The sequence below is a fragment of the Penicillium waksmanii genome (assembly GCF_028829765.1).
Source record: "Penicillium waksmanii strain IBT 27052 chromosome Unknown utg000004l:1.0-5674109.0:1.0-5678898.0, whole genome shotgun sequence".
Lineage (NCBI taxonomy): Eukaryota > Fungi > Ascomycota > Eurotiomycetes > Eurotiales > Aspergillaceae > Penicillium > Penicillium waksmanii.
In genome coordinates, this window is record NW_026643251.1 from 4524379 (window position 1) to 4541965 (window position 17587).

At 51.4% G+C, this 17587-nt stretch overlaps 7 protein-coding genes across 7 annotated transcripts; 5 read left to right on the top strand and 2 right to left on the bottom strand.

The window, feature by feature from the left end:
* Positions 1 to 415: 415 nt before the first annotated feature.
* Positions 416 to 2583, top strand: dspD (putative protein-tyrosine phosphatase; the record flags this gene model as incomplete). Its single annotated transcript, XM_057263725.1, has 2 exons — positions 416 to 2337; positions 2385 to 2583. 2 exons carry the CDS (start codon positions 416 to 418, stop codon positions 2581 to 2583), a joined length of 2121 nt encoding a protein of 706 aa, XP_057125386.1.
* Positions 2584 to 3510: 927 nt separating this feature from the next.
* Positions 3511 to 4711, top strand: N7481_004507 (putative S-adenosylmethionine-dependent methyltransferase; the record flags this gene model as incomplete). Its single annotated transcript, XM_057263726.1, has 2 exons — positions 3511 to 3569; positions 3787 to 4711. 2 exons carry the CDS (start codon positions 3511 to 3513, stop codon positions 4709 to 4711), a joined length of 984 nt encoding a protein of 327 aa, XP_057125387.1.
* A 212-nt stretch (positions 4712 to 4923) lies between these two features.
* On the bottom strand, positions 4924 to 6065 carry N7481_004508 (putative nicotinamide N-methyltransferase; the record flags this gene model as incomplete). The annotated part of the gene is made up of 3 exons (XM_057263727.1): positions 4924 to 5465; positions 5595 to 5855; positions 5900 to 6065. 3 exons carry the CDS (start codon positions 6063 to 6065, stop codon positions 4924 to 4926), a joined length of 969 nt encoding a protein of 322 aa, XP_057125388.1.
* A 2255-nt stretch (positions 6066 to 8320) lies between these two features.
* Positions 8321 to 9966, top strand: N7481_004509 (putative C2H2 finger domain protein; the record flags this gene model as incomplete). The annotated part of the gene is made up of 3 exons (XM_057263728.1): positions 8321 to 8335; positions 8445 to 8932; positions 9117 to 9966. The coding sequence occupies 3 exons, from the start codon at positions 8321 to 8323 to the stop codon at positions 9964 to 9966; spliced, it is 1353 nt and encodes a 450-aa protein (XP_057125389.1).
* A 2019-nt stretch (positions 9967 to 11985) lies between these two features.
* N7481_004510 (uncharacterized protein) lies at positions 11986 to 12619 on the bottom strand (the record flags this gene model as incomplete). Its single annotated transcript, XM_057263729.1, has 2 exons — positions 11986 to 12553; positions 12615 to 12619. 2 exons carry the CDS (start codon positions 12617 to 12619, stop codon positions 11986 to 11988), a joined length of 573 nt encoding a protein of 190 aa, XP_057125390.1.
* Positions 12620 to 12823: 204 nt separating this feature from the next.
* Positions 12824 to 13336, top strand: pam18 (putative mitochondrial DnaJ chaperone (Tim14); the record flags this gene model as incomplete). The annotated part of the gene is made up of 4 exons (XM_057263730.1): positions 12824 to 12874; positions 12930 to 13003; positions 13069 to 13122; positions 13198 to 13336. 4 exons carry the CDS (start codon positions 12824 to 12826, stop codon positions 13334 to 13336), a joined length of 318 nt encoding a protein of 105 aa, XP_057125391.1.
* Positions 13337 to 14497: 1161 nt separating this feature from the next.
* On the top strand, positions 14498 to 17487 carry atrR (transcription factor atrR; the record flags this gene model as incomplete). The annotated part of the gene is made up of 7 exons (XM_057263731.1): positions 14498 to 14689; positions 14756 to 14883; positions 14948 to 15312; positions 15365 to 15861; positions 15917 to 16092; positions 16143 to 16706; positions 16764 to 17487. The coding sequence occupies 7 exons, from the start codon at positions 14498 to 14500 to the stop codon at positions 17485 to 17487; spliced, it is 2646 nt and encodes an 881-aa protein (XP_057125392.1).
* Between the last annotated feature and the right edge of the window lie 100 nt (positions 17488 to 17587).

The following is a 17587-nucleotide window of genomic DNA, read 5'->3' on the forward strand; positions in this document are numbered from 1 at the left end:
GTTGCGCAACAACCACTCGGGCCAACTCTTAATCTAGGTACGTTTGTGACCACCCAGTGGGATCCCCCGTCACCTCCACCACCAAATGCATCGTTACGAAGGAAAATAAGAGACGTGAGGTCTTCTTGGGAAATTCAACTCGTGTCTGGGAATATTTCCTACCGGCTTTGCATAGTCGTCGATCATTATTCCAACCCTTGCTGCTTGCTGCTTGCCACCTAGATCATCTTGGAAGCATAGCTGACATCACCTTGAAAAGGAACCGCGGGCCTCATTTGCGCAGGCAGCAAACTTACCTCCACACTCTGATCACAACGAATGCCTCTCTAGCCTGGCTGCCCTTGCCCTCCTGTGAAATACCGCGGTGGGCTTGAGAGGGTCCTTCCTTTCCACCCACCACTACAGACCCCGAACGATGCCGGTACAAACCAGTCCACCGTCCTTCCCGGACTCGTTCCCGTCGTTCATGTCCGTTTATGGTGGTCTGCCGCAGCGATATAAAGAGGAAGAGAACGTGATCCATCCTCTTCAGGTTCCGACCCATATTCCTGTGAATACTACATCAGCTCGGCGCTTGCTACCATCTCCCAACCCCCATCGCGAGAGCATCTCGTCGATGACCTCGACCTCCACAGAATCCTCTCCTACCACGACGATTTCGCCCTTTGACTCACCTTCTGGAGGGGATATTTCCCCCAGCTCTTCGCCGGAATCTCCTTCCGCCATGCCCCTTTCCTACCCTAAATTCACACCTCCCGTACGCCCTCTAGATGTGGCGCCGAGGTCCATGATGTCGGCCGACAGCACCCGACTTTTGAGCTCGCCGAACATGGCCCGTTCCGATTCCAGCGGGAAACGCGCGCGCAACTTGAAGAACCTGAGTTTGCGTGTGCCCCAACCATCGCAATCAAGACCGCCAATTGCAACTGCCTCGGTAATGGAGTCAACTTCCAATACCCACCTTTCTGCGCCACCATCTCCCATCCCAATGGCCCCTAAGACCGGCCGTCGACGCCCCGCCAACCTCACTATCCAAACACCCGCTTTCGACAAGTCCTTCTCAGAAAAGGGTGCTGATCTTGTCCCGCCAACTCCGCTCGGGCACCAGTCATTGCGACATGCTGAATCCTCGCCATCTCTCGCCTCGATCACATCCCCTTCCTTTGCTCCACGTGGTGGCATGCAACTTCCACGCCCAATATCGCACCATGGGTTACGCCCGCTTTCGGGCACTTCTTTCGAGGACACGATCACTCCTATGACATCCCTGCAGGAGGACAGCTCTTCTTTCTCAAGCCGAGTTCTTCATGGCTTGAAAGAGGAGGATGATCATCCAGACTCTCGAGAGTCAACCCGCAAAACGTCGCGTGGTTACCCGAATGGACCCGTTCGGATATACGATTCTGGAGTGTTTTTGTACCTCGAGCCTACTGCCGAAGAAGCTGCCAAGTTTGATGTGGTGATCAACGTTGCCAAAGAAGTCGCCAACCCATTCGACAACCAGAAGGGGACAGAGCGTAATAACACTGTAATGAGCACCTGGCGCAATGCATCCAGAGCTTCGAAGCGATTTTCCAACGGTGATCCTCAAACTGCCATCTCTGAAATTTCTTTTAAATCCGCCTTTGAGTTCCAGCCTTCCGACTCTGAATCGGCCACTCCGACTCCGACAACACCAACGCAAACCTCCATGTCTACAACACCGGAATATCTGCATGTTAGCTGGGACCACAATTCGGAAATTCTCGATGATTTGCTGCCACTTTGTGAACTCATCGACGACCGTATTGACGAGGGCAAGAAGGTTCTTGTTCATTGCCAGCTTGGAGCCAGTCGCTCTGCGTCGCTGGTGATCGCCTACGGCCTTTACAAAAACCGACACATGGACTTCAATTCGATGTATGAGCAGGTCAAGGCGCGCAGTGAATGGGTCGGTCCCAACATGAGCCTCATCTACCAGCTGACGGACTTCCGCTCGCGGCTGCTACGAGGAGCCTCATCGAAACCCGCTCCTCGGGAATGGTTTGTCTCGACCGGCCGCAGATGCTCTGAACCCCAGGTGACAAGAGCCGAACGAGAAGAAGCTATGGAGCGTGCTAAATCGCCTTTCCGTGGCCTTGCGCAAGCGCCTTCAATGGGCTACTTGACCCTGCCATCCACGAGTCCGGTTCGACCGAAGACCAGCGATAACGGGAACAAATCGCCCAAACGCAGCCTCTCCCTCGGCCACTACCATTTCGCCAAAAGTTCCAGTCAATCGAACCTGCATCGGGTCGCCCGCGAGGCTTGCCACGCAGTGTTAGCAGCTGCGATCCTCTCGTTCAGACTCATGTCTTCGTGCGTGACGCTCCCGGCCAAGGACCGGGTGGAATATTCTCACCCAGAACCTCGGGGTTCATGGTTCCCCCTGTGCCGTCCATTCCACCGCAACATCTGAGAATCGATCGTTCTGCTGCAGCTTCTCCTCCGCCTGTTGCACCTTCGTCCAACCCCGCCCAGTATGCCAACAAAACGGCAGACCCTCGTTCTCCTCCAACAGGAGGTGAGCTTCTTATCATGAGGAGCATCGACGAGTTCCTTTAATCGGCGCCTGGTATTCTGAAGTAGCTCTTCGAATCCAGGGCCTGAAATGAGTCTACGACCTGACATTTCTGCATGTCTTATCGATTCTGAAAGAATCATTTATTTCTTCAACACCGGCCTTTCTCTTTTTGCCAACCTTCTACTTCTCCAGTCATATACCCTTTTGACCGGACTGATGATGCCATGACCAAAGCGGGCTTTGCTGTCGCTCATCGCCTTTTACCATTACCTTCTATTTGCAGTCGGCAGGTCTCACACTCGAAACCCGCCGAACCTATTGCTACACTTTTCCTCCCCCTCCTTGAATTCATTTCCGGCGTCATGGGTGCGAAAATGAATACCACGGACTCATCCTGGGAGAAACCATCGAACCCCTTGAGTCCGGGTAACTGTAATACTATTATTTTGGAGGATAACTGCGCCAACCACATTTTTACACCTTGCATCAGTTGTGCCTCATGCCAACCCAGCCTTCGCTTATCTTTCCTTTGACTCTTGTCACATCTGTTGATGTGACAAGGCCTTCGTTATCTCTCTTTCCCTTGCTTCTGGTTCCTGAATTCCTCTCCCGTGCGCAAAACTTCTGCGATGCATCGGTCGAGGACGGAATAACAAATACCCCCTGTGCGCAGTCTATAGAAATGGAAGCCTCGAGCTTGATCTATAATTGATTCCTGTCGTAGTATTGTAAGCTATAGTTAACCTATTTAACCCGTAGACACTACTCATCCTAACAGGAAAATCATCTACTCAACAAGGAATCATTAATTTGGTTCCAGTTGTCCCATGGTGGAAGGGTCCATGTCGACCTTACCTCAGGCCCACGGCCCGGGGCTAGATTAAGGTAACCTCTGGGGAGGTGATAAAGCGATAAGGAACGTCACCCGAATTTTTCCACGCAACCAACAACCTCACACGAACCACAAAATGACAGAAGAAGCTCATCCAACCTATCTATCGCCCAGTGAGCTGGGCACAAAAGACTAGTAAGTGCCATTGAAGCTCCTATACGCACCGATAACCCCCGAGCTTGCTCCAAGTGACCCCGCGAGGGGCAGCAGAGGGCGGGGTATACGAACTGTACCTGGGCGCCCTTTTTTTTGCTTTTTTTTACACTACCATTCGCTGGTTTTTTTTTGCCATCCCCATCACAATTACGATCAAGAAAATTGACCAAAAGCTAACTGTAATCACCACCTTAAGTTGGGAAACATACTACGCCCGCACGCTCGCGCACATCTCCAACCCCACCGCAACAGAAGAGCAGGAAAAAGAACAAGAAAACGCTCACGATGAGACCGCCCATGACGAAGATTCAGATGCAGACTCCGTCAATGACGAGGATGACCCCGGCACCTCCTGGTTCTCTGAACATAATGCCCCGGAAAAAGTGCTCCGTTTCCTGACGCGCTCGTCCTTCCCTCTCTCCCCGCGAGCCACGCGCGGGTCTGCGCAACCGAGTGTTCTTGACCTGGGAACGGGAAATGGAAGCATGCTTGCCCTCTTGAGGAAAAAGGGTGGGTTCCGGGGAGAGCTGGTTGGGGTGGATTATTCGGCGCAGAGCGTTTGGTTGGCGAGGGAGTTACAGCGGACGAGGGGCCATTCGGCTTATCATACTGATTCCGAGGATGAGGAGGATTCTGATGAAGATGCAGGTGGTGATAGGACGGGAGACTTGAGTTCAGAAAATGCTCTTGTCGAGCCTCGTGAGATTCAATTTGAGGAATGGGATATTCTCGGTTCCAAGGCTGTTCTCTCCCCATTTGGGACAGAGGTCTCGCCCGCTGATACGGATGAGACGCTTTCGTGGTTTCCGTATGCTCGCGGTGGATTTGATATCGTGCTTGATAAGGGGACTTTCGATGCTATCTCCTTGGCTGGGGATGCGAAGGATACCCAAGTTTGTGAGCGGTATCCTGGTATTGTGCGCCGGTTGATTCGGACTGGAGGGTTCTTGATTGTAACGAGTTGCAATTGGACGGAGGAGGAGCTTGTGCATTGGTTTACGGCTGCCGAGGGTTCTGACCGGTTTATTGTCTGGGGCAGGGTTGAGTACCCCCGGTTTAGATTTGGGGGACAGGAAGGACAGGGTGTGTGTACAGTCTGCTTCCAGAGAGTTGTGTCTTAGGTTTTTCTTGATACTTATTTCAAATTCCTCACGAATGATGTCTAAATATGCAAATGGTATTTTCTATCTCATCTAACGGACCGGGTTTCGTTGTCATTATCATAGTATGGTCTCAATGGGCATGCTGGAAAAAGACCCTATGGAACCCGTCCTTGTACATTCGTAAGCGAGAGGATACAAACGCAAACCTAAATGTAAATGCAGGAGTGACCTCACTCCTCGGCCCGTCTCAATACGCAAATAATGCACCACCTTGCACGAGTCCCAGGGCCCTCGCCGTCTCGCTTGGGCAACCATTCCCGTCGAATCTCACGGCCATCGTCATATTTTGCCATGATATCCCGCTCAAAAATCCTTTCGATTCTGAGGCCGTTCTTGAGAGCAGTTTCGAAGAAGTGTGCGACGGTAGCTCGGCCTGTATGAAGCGCTGCGACTACACACACATGGCCCCCGGGGGCTAGGAAGCACTGCATTGTGCGAGCGAGATTCTCGTGCTGGCCCCTCATCCAGTAGCAATCAGCAGCGATGATGCGGGTGAAGGCGCCTCGGTTCTGTTGGGAAAATGGATCGTCCAAGACGCCCCACTCATGTGGCTGAATGGAAACATTGGCCGGGGGTATTGGTGAGAGGTTACATAGATTGTGGTCTATATTAAATTGGATGGCACCTGCCAATGCGGGGGACAAGGGGTGGTCCGTTGCGACGACGGTGGATGCATTGGCAAGGCTGCTGATGAGGGAGGGAAGCCCGGCACCTGGCGAAGCAATAAGTATCAGTATCATAACTCAGCAGAGGATCATTATGGAGCTTCTTCGTAGAGCAATAACGAAGAACGAATATAGGACCTCCTTCAAAAGGTTGTGACTTACCAGCGCCTAGACACTCTGATCTGTGACATTCCAAATCTGGTACGCCTCTCTTCCCATCGCCGTGGGATCCGTCGCGTAAATATGCGCATTCTCGATACCCTCTGCAGCGATCAGACCTGAGCTCCACACGAAATGTGCGAATAGTGTCCGTCCCTCTTGGACTCGACCTGTGTCATCTGCACCTCCATTCTGTTTTGTGGCCGTCTCTCCCTCGTCGGTGGCAGCTTTGTTCTGTGTCGGGTAGGAAGGCACTGCGATCTCGAGATCACCAAAGCCTGGGGACGTGTAGAGAAGATGCTGGCCTGGATTGCCGAGGAACGCGGGGCATCGTCTGGGAAGAGGTTCGGTATGGACGACTCGAAGAAATCCTCGGCTGTTTCTTCTATCTCGTTCTGATCATTGTCCTTGAAGTCCGGTGCGGGTGCGGAAGCTATAGAAGTAGCCTGATGGGGACGGCGGAGGGGGCGCACACGAGAGTGTAGCATAGTAGATTTTCAAGTTGGTCTATTTTGTTTTTGAGCAGACTTCTGGCACTCCACGCGTATCCAGGTTCCCTATCGAGGTTCCACGAGATGTAATTGTAATTGTTGCAATTGCAGTCAAGGTAACTTCGTATCCAGCACACCTTGAAGATAGGGTCGTCACATTAGGTATAATTCTCTTACTCGTATCGGGCTCCTAAAAAAAAGAAAGTTGTTTGTAGTGTTTGTGACGAACATGTCATCATAGTGGAGCTGGGTTCTGATACAGAGTCATGGAGGGGCCATTGTCCATTGTGTTGGGATGCGAAACATCCCATTTCGACCCTGGGCCGGTATCATTTGCAGTTATTTTTTGAATTGTTATGGTGATTTGCAGGTGAATAGAGAGCTGATCGAATGGTTATCGAATCTGCTGGAATACTTTTGTATTTATTTTTTTATTTATTTTCCCGGGTGAAAGAGATCAGCAGCGCCCTTCCCCCCGGGTGTCAGCCGCAGGAACCCCGGCCCATGTTTTATGCGAGGAATGGAGCCGGGACCGGAGCTTGAGAATGTGCCAGAATGGTTTGTTTCGATGGGCGCAAAGGCCCAGAAGTAATGCAGCTGAGCCAAGGGGGACAGCTGGAGGGGGCAAGGATCCTCGGGCTTAGCGCTCGGGCTGGCGCGAGAGGAGATCTGATCGTCGGGAATGCGAGTCCAGCTGGACAGGCTGTGCGGGCTTACTCTGTACAGGCCAGTGCGGGCCAATGCCAGTACTAGTGCTAGTGCCCAGTGCCCGGGAGGTCGAGGCGTACTCGTACCACAGTGGGATAGCTCTGGTGAGGTGTAGCCATAGGAGAGTAGATGTACGAGTAAATGAGGTGCAGTAGTACGCCGCACTCTGTACAGACCAACTTTGTATACTACTACTACTACTACCTCTACTATGAGTGGCAGTAGCAGCAGTGGCAGTGCCCATCACGTAATCAGGTAATCCCATGACTTCCCCTATCGCTACCCTGTTTGGAGGATGACATCACTGCCTCCACTCGTGGCCAGCCTCTAGACCGGTCGATGTGCTGCAGGTGATCAACTCTCTCCTCCTCCCAATCTGACTGGCTCATTCCAGCTTGACTAACTAAGTCACTTGGCCCTCCCGTTGTTCATCCTCGTTCGTTATTGTCCATCAGGAAACCATTTCCCTCGCCTTTTCGGGGGCGGGTGATCGTCAGGCAACAGATATGCCATAGTACTCCAGCACTCCCGTACTCGTTGTTCTATTCCCTGGGCTTTCTTTCCATCCAATGCAGGCAGCAACCTGATAGAACGTGCCAGGCTGCCTTGTTCGGTCTGACCCTCGACCGTCCCATTGTCGGGCCCTGGGGTTCCAGATCCATCCGTGGTCCAGGGTGTCTGGCAGCAAATCGCAAATCGCCGACTGCCAAAAAAAACCACCCTAACTAAACTCTGCCCTGCAGGGTATCTTCCGAGGGGAGGGGAAGGGGAAGGAGAAGGAGGGGGGGACCTTTTAGGCTCTCTCTCCATTGGGGATACATATACCTCTCCTGTAAGTAGAGGGGGGGGTTGACATCAATTTAGAAACCCGTACGGAGTACAAGCCACATATTCGCATTGTCAGGTTCACTGTCCATGCGACCCGGATCAGAAGCGAAGTGGAGCCATGGTTATCGCATCATCCGAGAGGGCCTTGCGACGCACAAAACGTCGCCCCTCTACAACAAAGAAGAGAGAGATCTTTTTAGATTATTCAGTACCCTGTAGTAAAGGAAAAAAAGGCTATAGAAGAAAAAAAAAAGGTAAAGTGCTACATGAAAACGAGTAGATCGAACCAGATTTATCGCACTGTGTTACAAGCGAAGATCCTCTTTGCCCCCCCCGCATGCTCAAAGGGAGAAGCCCCCGCAAAGCAATGAGCCATTTTGGTGGGCCACACCATACCGGGACCTGCTCCTCCTTCTTTCTCCTCTTTCTCCCCTTCCTTTTTTTTTTTTTTTTGGGAATTCCTATTCTCTCTCTAGTCATTACCACTTCCTCGCTCGTCCCCATCTATCTTCCAACCTTTCGCTCTTCTCTTCTTCTCATCTCTCTCTCATTTCGATACTCACCACTCAGATCTCTTATACCTACTACTCCCATCCCAACAAACCCACTAGCCGCTCGACCCTCCGCGTCATTCCACCCATTTCCACTCGGAATTGAGTGCCTCTCACTACTCTAGGGGCTTTCAAAAAGATAGATTGCCAGAAAGCCCTCCCACAATGGCCTCATTCAAGGTATGTGCCATTCACGGAACCTACTTTGGGTGTCCTCTCTCTCCCCCATTTCTCCCGTGTTCCTAGTCCACCCCGGTGCTAATGATGTGTCACCGGTCCACCCGTATAGGAATTGTCCCTCTCGCGTCCTCTCCCCCCAAACCAGCGTCAACACGCACACTCAATCTCTCTCGGTGCCGTCAATGCCAATCATCGCGTAACGCGTCGAAAGAGTGTCACCACCGCCGCTGCCAATGCCGCCGCCGCGGTCGCCGCCTCTTTCCAGGAAGGCGGAGAGTCTACCTCGCTCCCCATGGGCGCGCACCGCCGCAGCCTGGGTGGCCGCAAGGGACTGGAATCTACTTCGGTCGGAGGCGCCTCGGGATTCAGTTCGTATCTCTCCCGGAGTATGAACAGCCCTAGCCAGGAACCACCGGTCGCCCGCAAGGCTTCCCCGAGCAACTCTGATGCGGACGGCAAGGCTATCTCCAAGGGCCGAAACCGCCGAGCCAGCGAAGGCGCTCAAATTAAGCTTGATGGGAGGCGTAACCCGGCCTCAATCCGCTGCGACCGTTGCGGGAAAGGGTATAAGCATGGCAGCTGCTTGTCCAAGCATATGTGTGTATTCCCCATACCGCCCGGTCGTCTTCTCCTTGCTCGATCGGGAGCATGCGCCATGTCGGCTCTGTGCAGGTCGCCCTCGTGGTCATTGAACTCCCGACACCATCCCATTCCCCCTCCTTCCCACTCCTTGATTTCACTGGTGGCATCTGGTTGACGTCTTTTGTTTGTGGTAACTTAGGTGGGAACACGACCCGGCGTGGGCGATTACCTCGAAACTACTCATATCCAAGCACCAACAAGTCCAGCTGCTGGAGGCCGCCACCGTGTTGGTCGGCATGAACGACCCTTTGGACGAACTTCCCGAGGAGTCCGCCGAAGTCGAGTCGGTTATTTCCTCTGCGTCACCGGACGCTTCGTCGGATGTACGGGATGGACTCAGTTCGGCTGAGACAACGCCGCCACCTCTGGACGAGCAGGAAGAGGACGATGACTTCGAGATGTCAGGCATGCCGGCCAACTGGACTAAGCGCCCCAGCATCGGTAACGCTTTCGCCGCTTTCTCCCGCTCTTACCAGTCGATCCCCTCGAGCTCGTACAACGGCAGCGCTCCGCTCCACTCGCCGGCCTTCTCTCACTTCCGCAAGTCCAGCGTTGACACCCGTCCATCCACCGCCGACACCCGACTCAACGAGGAAGATGAGGCTGATTTGGCTGCTGCCATCGGACTCTGCAACTTTGGCACTCCCCGCACAGGGCCAGTTTCTATGACCCCTGATGTCCCTCCTGTGCCGCCGCTGCCCGCCCGCTACCTCGACTCTGGCAGCCACCCGAGCAACCAGGGCCCGGGTCTCGGCCACTCGGGTCCCATTAACGACGCTCTCCGCCGTGACTCCAATGCCGAGTTGTTTCTTTCCGCTTCCCTCAACCCATCTTTGTCCTACAAGGTATCTGACGAACGGGGAGTGCGAACTAGTGACACCAAGACAAATGAGACCCGGCACCGTCGCAACGCAGACGTGGACTTCGGTAGCCGCCGTGCTCCCGCTGATGACGATGACGATGGTGTTTTTGGCCAGATGGAAGAGTAGTGCTCTTGATATTTGGCCCGAAATTGCCTGTGGAGCCGTCACTTCAGCCGCTTACGCATGGCGACGACTTTTATCACGACGAAATGTACGAGCTTGAGCGTTTTTTTTTCCTTTGGGAACCTTCTTGTCTACATGTTTATTTTTTCTACACGCTTGCATAATGCAGGAACGCGCTCTAGACCGAGTTATCTGATTTTCTGACGACTTGGACCTGAGTTCCCACTTCGCAAGTCGTGTGTTTCGGGACCTTTATTGCACTTTGGTGGGGATCCTATGTATCATGTCTCCTTGGTCCTGTTTCTCTTTTCCTCTTGATGCTCCTACTAGTTCTTTTGCCGTTTCCTTTTTGTTCTGGAAACCGCATAAATGGCCTTGATTGGCCGGCGCATATCTATCATCACTCATATCCCATACCTGCTCATCCTTCATGCCCTTTTGTGCTCGTCCCTTGTCTATCTTATTTCTTTTTCCCGCATCCACTTCGCACATATACACCATACTCATCTTGAAACCCCAATATCCCATGTGTTAAATCGTCCGCTCTCTTTCTTCCGTTTCCTTTCCTGACACTCTCTCACTCTCCCATATGTATTCAGTGAACCTGCGGACGAGCACACAATGAATATAAACCATTAAATTAGAGATTCTTCGCATACATACGAGGCTCCATAGCCGCCATTGACCCAATGTTTTTACCAGGGCGGCAACGTCCCAAAATTACCAGTGTTCCCCATAAGACTCTACCACTCCCTCGGCGAAGTTATTCTACTACCTACACAATTGCTTAATTCTCACAATTCGGGGTAGTGAGTATATAACTTGAACTGCGTAAGATACCAAGTAGCACCTAGTAATGTTTACGTCTCTAGTACTATACTACTGACATACTAGCGCCAACCCAGTACTTCATGGCTCTAGCTATAGGTATTCAAAGCCATTTCAAGTTACATCATACGATAGTCAGTGTCTAGATTTGGAGCTCGTAGACATGCCAGTAGTACTAGTACGAGATGTTTCATAACAACAGTAGATTATAGGCTCTGTAACAACATTCGTAATTACTTCTCCTCGGAAAATCCTCTCAATACGAACTAGTCAGCCCAGATGAAAACAGGCGGAAACGAGGCACGCCGGCTGGAATGTCTAGAACATGCAGAACCCCATCTTTCTCTTTTGGGATGTGCTATCCTTGATCTCAGTGCCCAATTGAGTCCCAAATGTTGTGTGACAATGTGCGTTCAACTTGAATCTGATTTAAAACCAGCAAGTTTCGTGTGCATCCTGCGAAGGGTATCAGGTCCAAAATGAGGCAGGGTAGATAGATGTACATTAATCCCTTTTGCCGAGAGGTTATAGGCACCACTGGGCACGACCAATGGAAAGTTTTTCAGTATGCTAGCTAGCTGGGTCTACTGCCGTGGATTTAGTTATGTACAAACATACTACTAATACCTGTTGAATAAGAAACATCATGAGTTAATACAGACTACTACGGATGCCAGCCCTGGGGAGTCAGAGAGTACTCGCGAATTTATTTTCCGACTATTATTGAGTCTGATGAATGAGTAGGCAGCTGCCAGTGGATAATAGCCCAGGAGGGAGATTAAGTCCAAGTCCCTCGGCAAAGGTTGCTATGCTGGTTTTGTTATGCTGAGTGATGTTAGACAGACGATGCACAAGTAACATTCCCTACATGTAATTCATGAATGACTGCAGTCTATTACGATGCCCTCATCAAATATAGTGGAACATTAGATGCTACTGGTAGCAGTTAACATAATTACTACTCGAATTGAGAGAAAAGAGTTTTCATCTCATGGGAAGACCATGCTACTGCTGATAGAACGTAAAGCAGGTGATATCGATTGCTTTTTAAGGTACCATAGGGTAAGAACACCGTGATCACAATGACAATGCAAGCCCAACTCCAGTAATCGTGTCGTAGAGATTGAAAGAAACAAAACAAGAAAAAAGAAAAAATGTCCCTCCAGATGAGAGAAGAGAAGAAAGACGAGACCCTTAATCCATATCCATCTCCTCCTCGACTCCACCATCCACCAAAACGCGGGCCTTCTTCTTTTGCCGCAATTTCTCCTCGCCGTGGACTCTGTTGGCGACCTTGTTGTGGTCGAGCTCCATGGGACGGCCCTCGGCCTGCTCGCGCAGCTCCTTGCGAATGAGGTGCTCGCCCGAGGCGACAACCTTGCGGTCCTCCTCGCGCTTGCGGTCGCGGGCAATCTTGCCAGCGAGACGGCGCTTGGTGAAGACACGCTCGCGGCGCTGCCGAATCTCCTCCACGCGCTGCATGGCCTGGACGGTGGCGGCGACCAAGTTGCGGTCGTACTTGACGGGAACGTTGCGCTTCTTGGCGAACTGCGAGAGGACGAGCGAAGAGTCGACAATCATTTCCTTGCCGCGGGCGGCACGGTGACTCTTTGTCCACTTCAACTTGCGCGGCTGGCGCTTCATCTTGAAGTTCTTGTGGCACTTAGACCGACAGAATCGGAATTGTCGGGCATCGTTGCGGACGAATGTGATTCCCTTGCCCGGGAACGCGGGGCGGGAACAAAAATGACAAGTCTCCACGCTAGAAAAGAAGAGTCAATGCTGATTCGGAGTGTTCCAAAAAAGAGGGGGATAGAACTTACCGCATGGTTGCTGGGAGTGATTGTTCTGGACTTCAAGTTGTATTTCCCCAAAAGTTTTTTTTTTGCTTGGGAGCGTGGAGGAGTAGCGCTAAACCCGATTGGGAAGGGGGACTTGCTGACTTTTCCCGCCGCGAACCCAAACGTTTGGACTTCTTGCGCTTCCGAAGCAGATCCATCCTCAATTCGCCTCATCCTCTTAATCCCTCGAAATGGCATCCACTCTTGCTGTTGGTTTCGGTATTGCTACCGCTGCTTTCTTGGTGAGTCCTGTTTCGGAGATGCCAACGAGATCCAAAACTGACTGTTTTCTCTCAGGGCCGCGCCGGTCTGGTCGCCTATCGCCGTTCCCAAGGTGGCGTCAACGCTGCAGGCAAGGCTTTCTTCAAAGGGTTCGTTTGATACTTTAGGTATCTAAGGGGTTTACTGGATTCGAGATTACTGACTCGCTGTACAGAGGATTCGAGCCGCGCATGAACCGCCGCGAGGCCTCTTTGATCCTCGAGCTTTCGTATGTCTTCCCGGGTTGAACCAAAATGATTATACACATTTTCACGAATCTAACCATTTCTTTTCTCATTGAAAGTGAGCGCCGGTTGACCAAGGACAAGGTCACCAAGAAGCACCGCCAACTCATGCTGCTCAACCACCCCGACCGCGGCGGCAGCCCGTACTTGGCTACGAAGATCAACGAAGCCAAGGAGTTTCTCGAAAAGCATGTCTGAACAATGCCCCCGGTTCCTGGTCGTTTAAAACATCGCCCCCTTCCTCCGGCCAAGACGTGGTGCCTGTCTCCTTGGGCCCGCGGGCCCGCGGCGCCGCGACATTACGGCGTTGCACGCCCCGGGAGATCTTGGCTGGATTCTGGGTGCATACATAGCGTGGCGTTTGGTTGATATTTCCCAGGTTGATGGGCGGAACAGACCGTTCTTCCCACAATCTTTCTGTACTCTATCACATGGTCATATACTCATACGAGATCGCCACTCCTCCTTGAATGTACTATTATCAATTATATACTATTTTCTTGATTGACTACCTTTCAAATCACCCGTTCGCGCCGAAAACTCCCAGGATTAGCGAGTGGTCATTAATCATGAGACCGCTGATCGTTTTCTCGTTCCAGCAATGCATGTCGGACGCCTCGGCAAGTGGTGTACATACTCCGTCAACCACCAAGTTTTTAGGTTCGAGTTGTGTCCTACAGGTACCATGTAGTGAACATCCTCCTCCGATCGAGGAAGCAAAGTGCAACAGAAAGTCACAAAGGGTCTAACTTGAAAGTAGATTTAAACCATAGTCCATCAGGTACGTACATTATGTCCCCTTTTCCCCGGGAGACTCCACGAGGTCATCCACTTTGTGCCTGATTGATAGCGGGACCAGATGGATTCGGCGCCGAACGGACGAAAGATCGGACGGAGTTCATCACATCCGCACCGCACCGCCACATCCCGTTCTTGGCTTTTAACTAAGGCAGCAGGCTTTGCGTGTCTTATACGGAGTACTGGAGCTTTAGATTAAACTACCCCTTTAGTTCAGGCTACTTCTTTGACAGAGGACGCTAGATATCATTCGCATTCACACTAGGTTGACTCAGCGGGTCGTCCTTAGTAACAACCTTCTTTCGCCGAAAGACCATTCTCTTTTTGCCTTGTTCCGTTACATGCGTCATCCATTTGGAACCGACCTCGACGATTATCCCCTCCCCCCTGACCCTCTTCTCGCAACGATCGCCTCCAAGGGGACCTCCGGAAAAAGCGCGTCTCCGAGACGCCTGATAGCCCCGCAGCTTCTTACTTAACACCGCCCTCTCCTTTCGACTCCACTCCGCGGAAGTTCCAGCGCGCGAAAAAGCGGGAAGCAAAAAGAATATCACTCTCAAAATGGACGGTCTGGGGGATGGCGATGGCATCGGATTTGACATGATGATGAACCAGGAGCCCCAACTGTTCGGTGGCTACCCCCACGATGGTTCGCACATGGCCGGCATGTCTGCGGGGTCTATGTACGCGGACGATTCGGCATTAGGCGCGGGGGATGAGACCAACGAGGCGAAACGACGACGAATTGCCAGGGTATGCATCTCTTACTTGGAACGCCCTCTTCCCACTCATGTCGAGGCTAACATATATCATTTGTAGGCATGCGATATGTGCCGGAAGAAGAAGATCAAGTGCGACGGCAAGATGCCCAAGTGCTCGCACTGCAGCAACTATAAGACGGACTGTGTTTTCACTCAGGTTGAAAAGAAACGGAATCCCCCCAAAGGGTATGTTATACCGCCAAGGGCGAGAAGCTATATCGGAGAATAGAAATATCTGATGGATTTGCAGTGCCAAATACATTGAAGGGTTGGAGAACCGCCTGGGTCGCATGGAGTCCCTCCTACGGTTGTCGGGACTTCTCTCTGAGGACGACAATGGCAAAACCGATCTGGGAACACTCGAAAAACGACTGGCGGATCGGACGAACGCTTTAAACGCTGCAAGAACTGCGAATAAGTTTACAACCCCGAGTGCAACCCAGCAAACCGCGCCCGCCTCTCACAATACGACACCGCACATGGATTCGGGCTCGAGCCCGCGCACGGCCGCTACATCCCCGGAGTCACAGAAGGAGTCAGAGACCGAGGTGGAAGCCTTATCAGACATGATGTGCTCGCTTGTGACCAACAATTGCGGCGAGACCCGATACATCGGTATATTTTACTCTTCCTCAAAGAAATTTCTTCTCTTCTAACCAATCTATAGGCTCCTCGTCCGGGTTTTCTATCTTCTCTCCAAAGGGAATTCAATGGGTCAACGAAAAGACCGGTGATACTTCGTTCCAAGACATGATCTCGTCCGCCTACGTTGATGACAATAAGTGGATGTATTGGAAACCGGAGATCTTCAGCGATATATTCGCTCGGCGGGTCTTCAAGCCCCTCCCACCGAAGGAAGAGGCGCTTTCTCTGTTCAAGGACTTTTTTGAGAATTTCAATTGCGTGTTTCCATTGTTCCACGAAGCCACGTTCATGCATCTCGTGGAAAAACAATATTCTCGGGATCCTTATGAAGGCTCTGGTTGGTGGGCCAGTATCAATGTCGTCCTCGCTATCTCACATCGACTTCGGGTGATGAGCAATTTGGTTCCTCACGAAGAAGATAAGAAAGCGTGGTTGTACTTGAAGAATGCTATGGGTGTTTTGACCGAATTGACAATGAGGAATACGGACCTCTTGAGTGTTCAGGCATTGTTGGGCATGGTTAGTATTCTCCAAACGACTTTTTTCCCATCTGGTTTCTCTAACAAAACCGCAGTCACTTTTCCTTCAGGGCACACCTAATCCCCAACCAGCCTTTTTCCTTGTCGCCGCAGCAATTCGTCTATCTCATAGTATTGGACTGCACAAACGCGGCTCTGGCTTTGGGCTCAATCCAGTCGAAGTGGAACAACGGAAACGTGTGTTCTGGATCGCATACTGCCTTGATAAAGAGTTTGTGGCCTCACCATCATACATTCGTACTTATACTAACCGCGAAATAGTATCTGTCTTCGATCCGGGCGACCCCCTGTACAGGACGACGATGACATGAATGTTGAGCTTCCCAGCGACGATCCACCTGACAATGTCGGGAATGTCCCACTTGCTGATGGCAAGGGCAAATTCAATCTCTTCAGGTCACTTTGTGAATTTGCAACCATCGAAAGCAGCGTTTACAAGAGGCTTTACTCAGCCAAGGCCTCTAAACAGTCCGATGGGGAACTGCTCAATACCATTGGTGAGCTTGATAAGGAATTGGAGGATTGGAAAGACAACATTCCCGTCGACTTCCGCCCCGAGCATGAAATCCAAGTCACCCACGGCCCTCTTCTTCTTCACGTCGTTGTTCTTCAGTTCTCATACTATAACTGTCTGACTACAATTCACCGCATGTCTGTGCATCATGGATATTGGACCAGCCGCTTGTCAAACTATGCGATTCAAGGTTTAAATGCTCGACCTTTGAACCCCAGAGTCTTCCTTTCAGCCGTTCTATGTGTGACAGCAGCAAGAGCTTCGATCAATCTGATCAAGTATATCCCCCAGGGAGATTTTGCTTGCGTTTGGTAAGTTCTTCGCATGTCTCTTCGCCATATTCGTCTGCTAATATATAATCATTTTAGGCTGATCCTCTACTACCCGGTATCTGCACTCGTCACACTCTTCGCTAATATCCTTCAAAACCCCGGTGATGCCCGTGCACGTTCCGATATCAAGTTGATGAATGTGGTGGTTAATTTCCTGTCCACTCTGGTTTCTGATGAATCCAACGGAAGCATCAAACGCATGCTTGGGCTCTGTGGAGAGTTCGAAAGAATTGCCAAAGTGGTTCTCGATAAGGCCGAGAGAGAATCGCACGCACGAAAGAAGCGAAAGACTGCGCCTGGTGAGTCCGATCAATCACAGCGCGAGGCAAAAGAAGGACAGACCACAACATCCCCAAGACCCAAAACACAACAAGCACCTTCAACCTCTGGTCCTTTCTCACCGTCCATGTTTGCCAATAATCCCGCTACCTCGGCCAACCATGCCAAACAGTTTGGCAATGACCCTTCTGTTCCTTCAAACGCTGGCCTCCCTAATGATCTCCCAAGTAACATTCATAACATGCCTGGCCTTGGACAAGAGTTCCCAGATATGCTTAGCCCGGAACAATTCGGCAATGTTCCTTTCTCCGACCAAGGCTCCTATGATGCCAGTCCGAATATCGGGTCGTTCCAGCAACCATTTGTTCCCCAGGATTTATGGCAGATGCCAATGACGATTGAATGGGACTGGGCAGATATGTCTACAAATTTCCCCGTTTTTGAATCCGGTGGTGTTGGCTCGAATGGCCAGCCTCAATGATCATGACCAGAGAATGAAATGATAGGCTGGCATTTAATGGTTCACATATTATGGCGTTTGCAAAAAGCGGGAGCTACAAGGAGTTCATAATTTTCTTTCT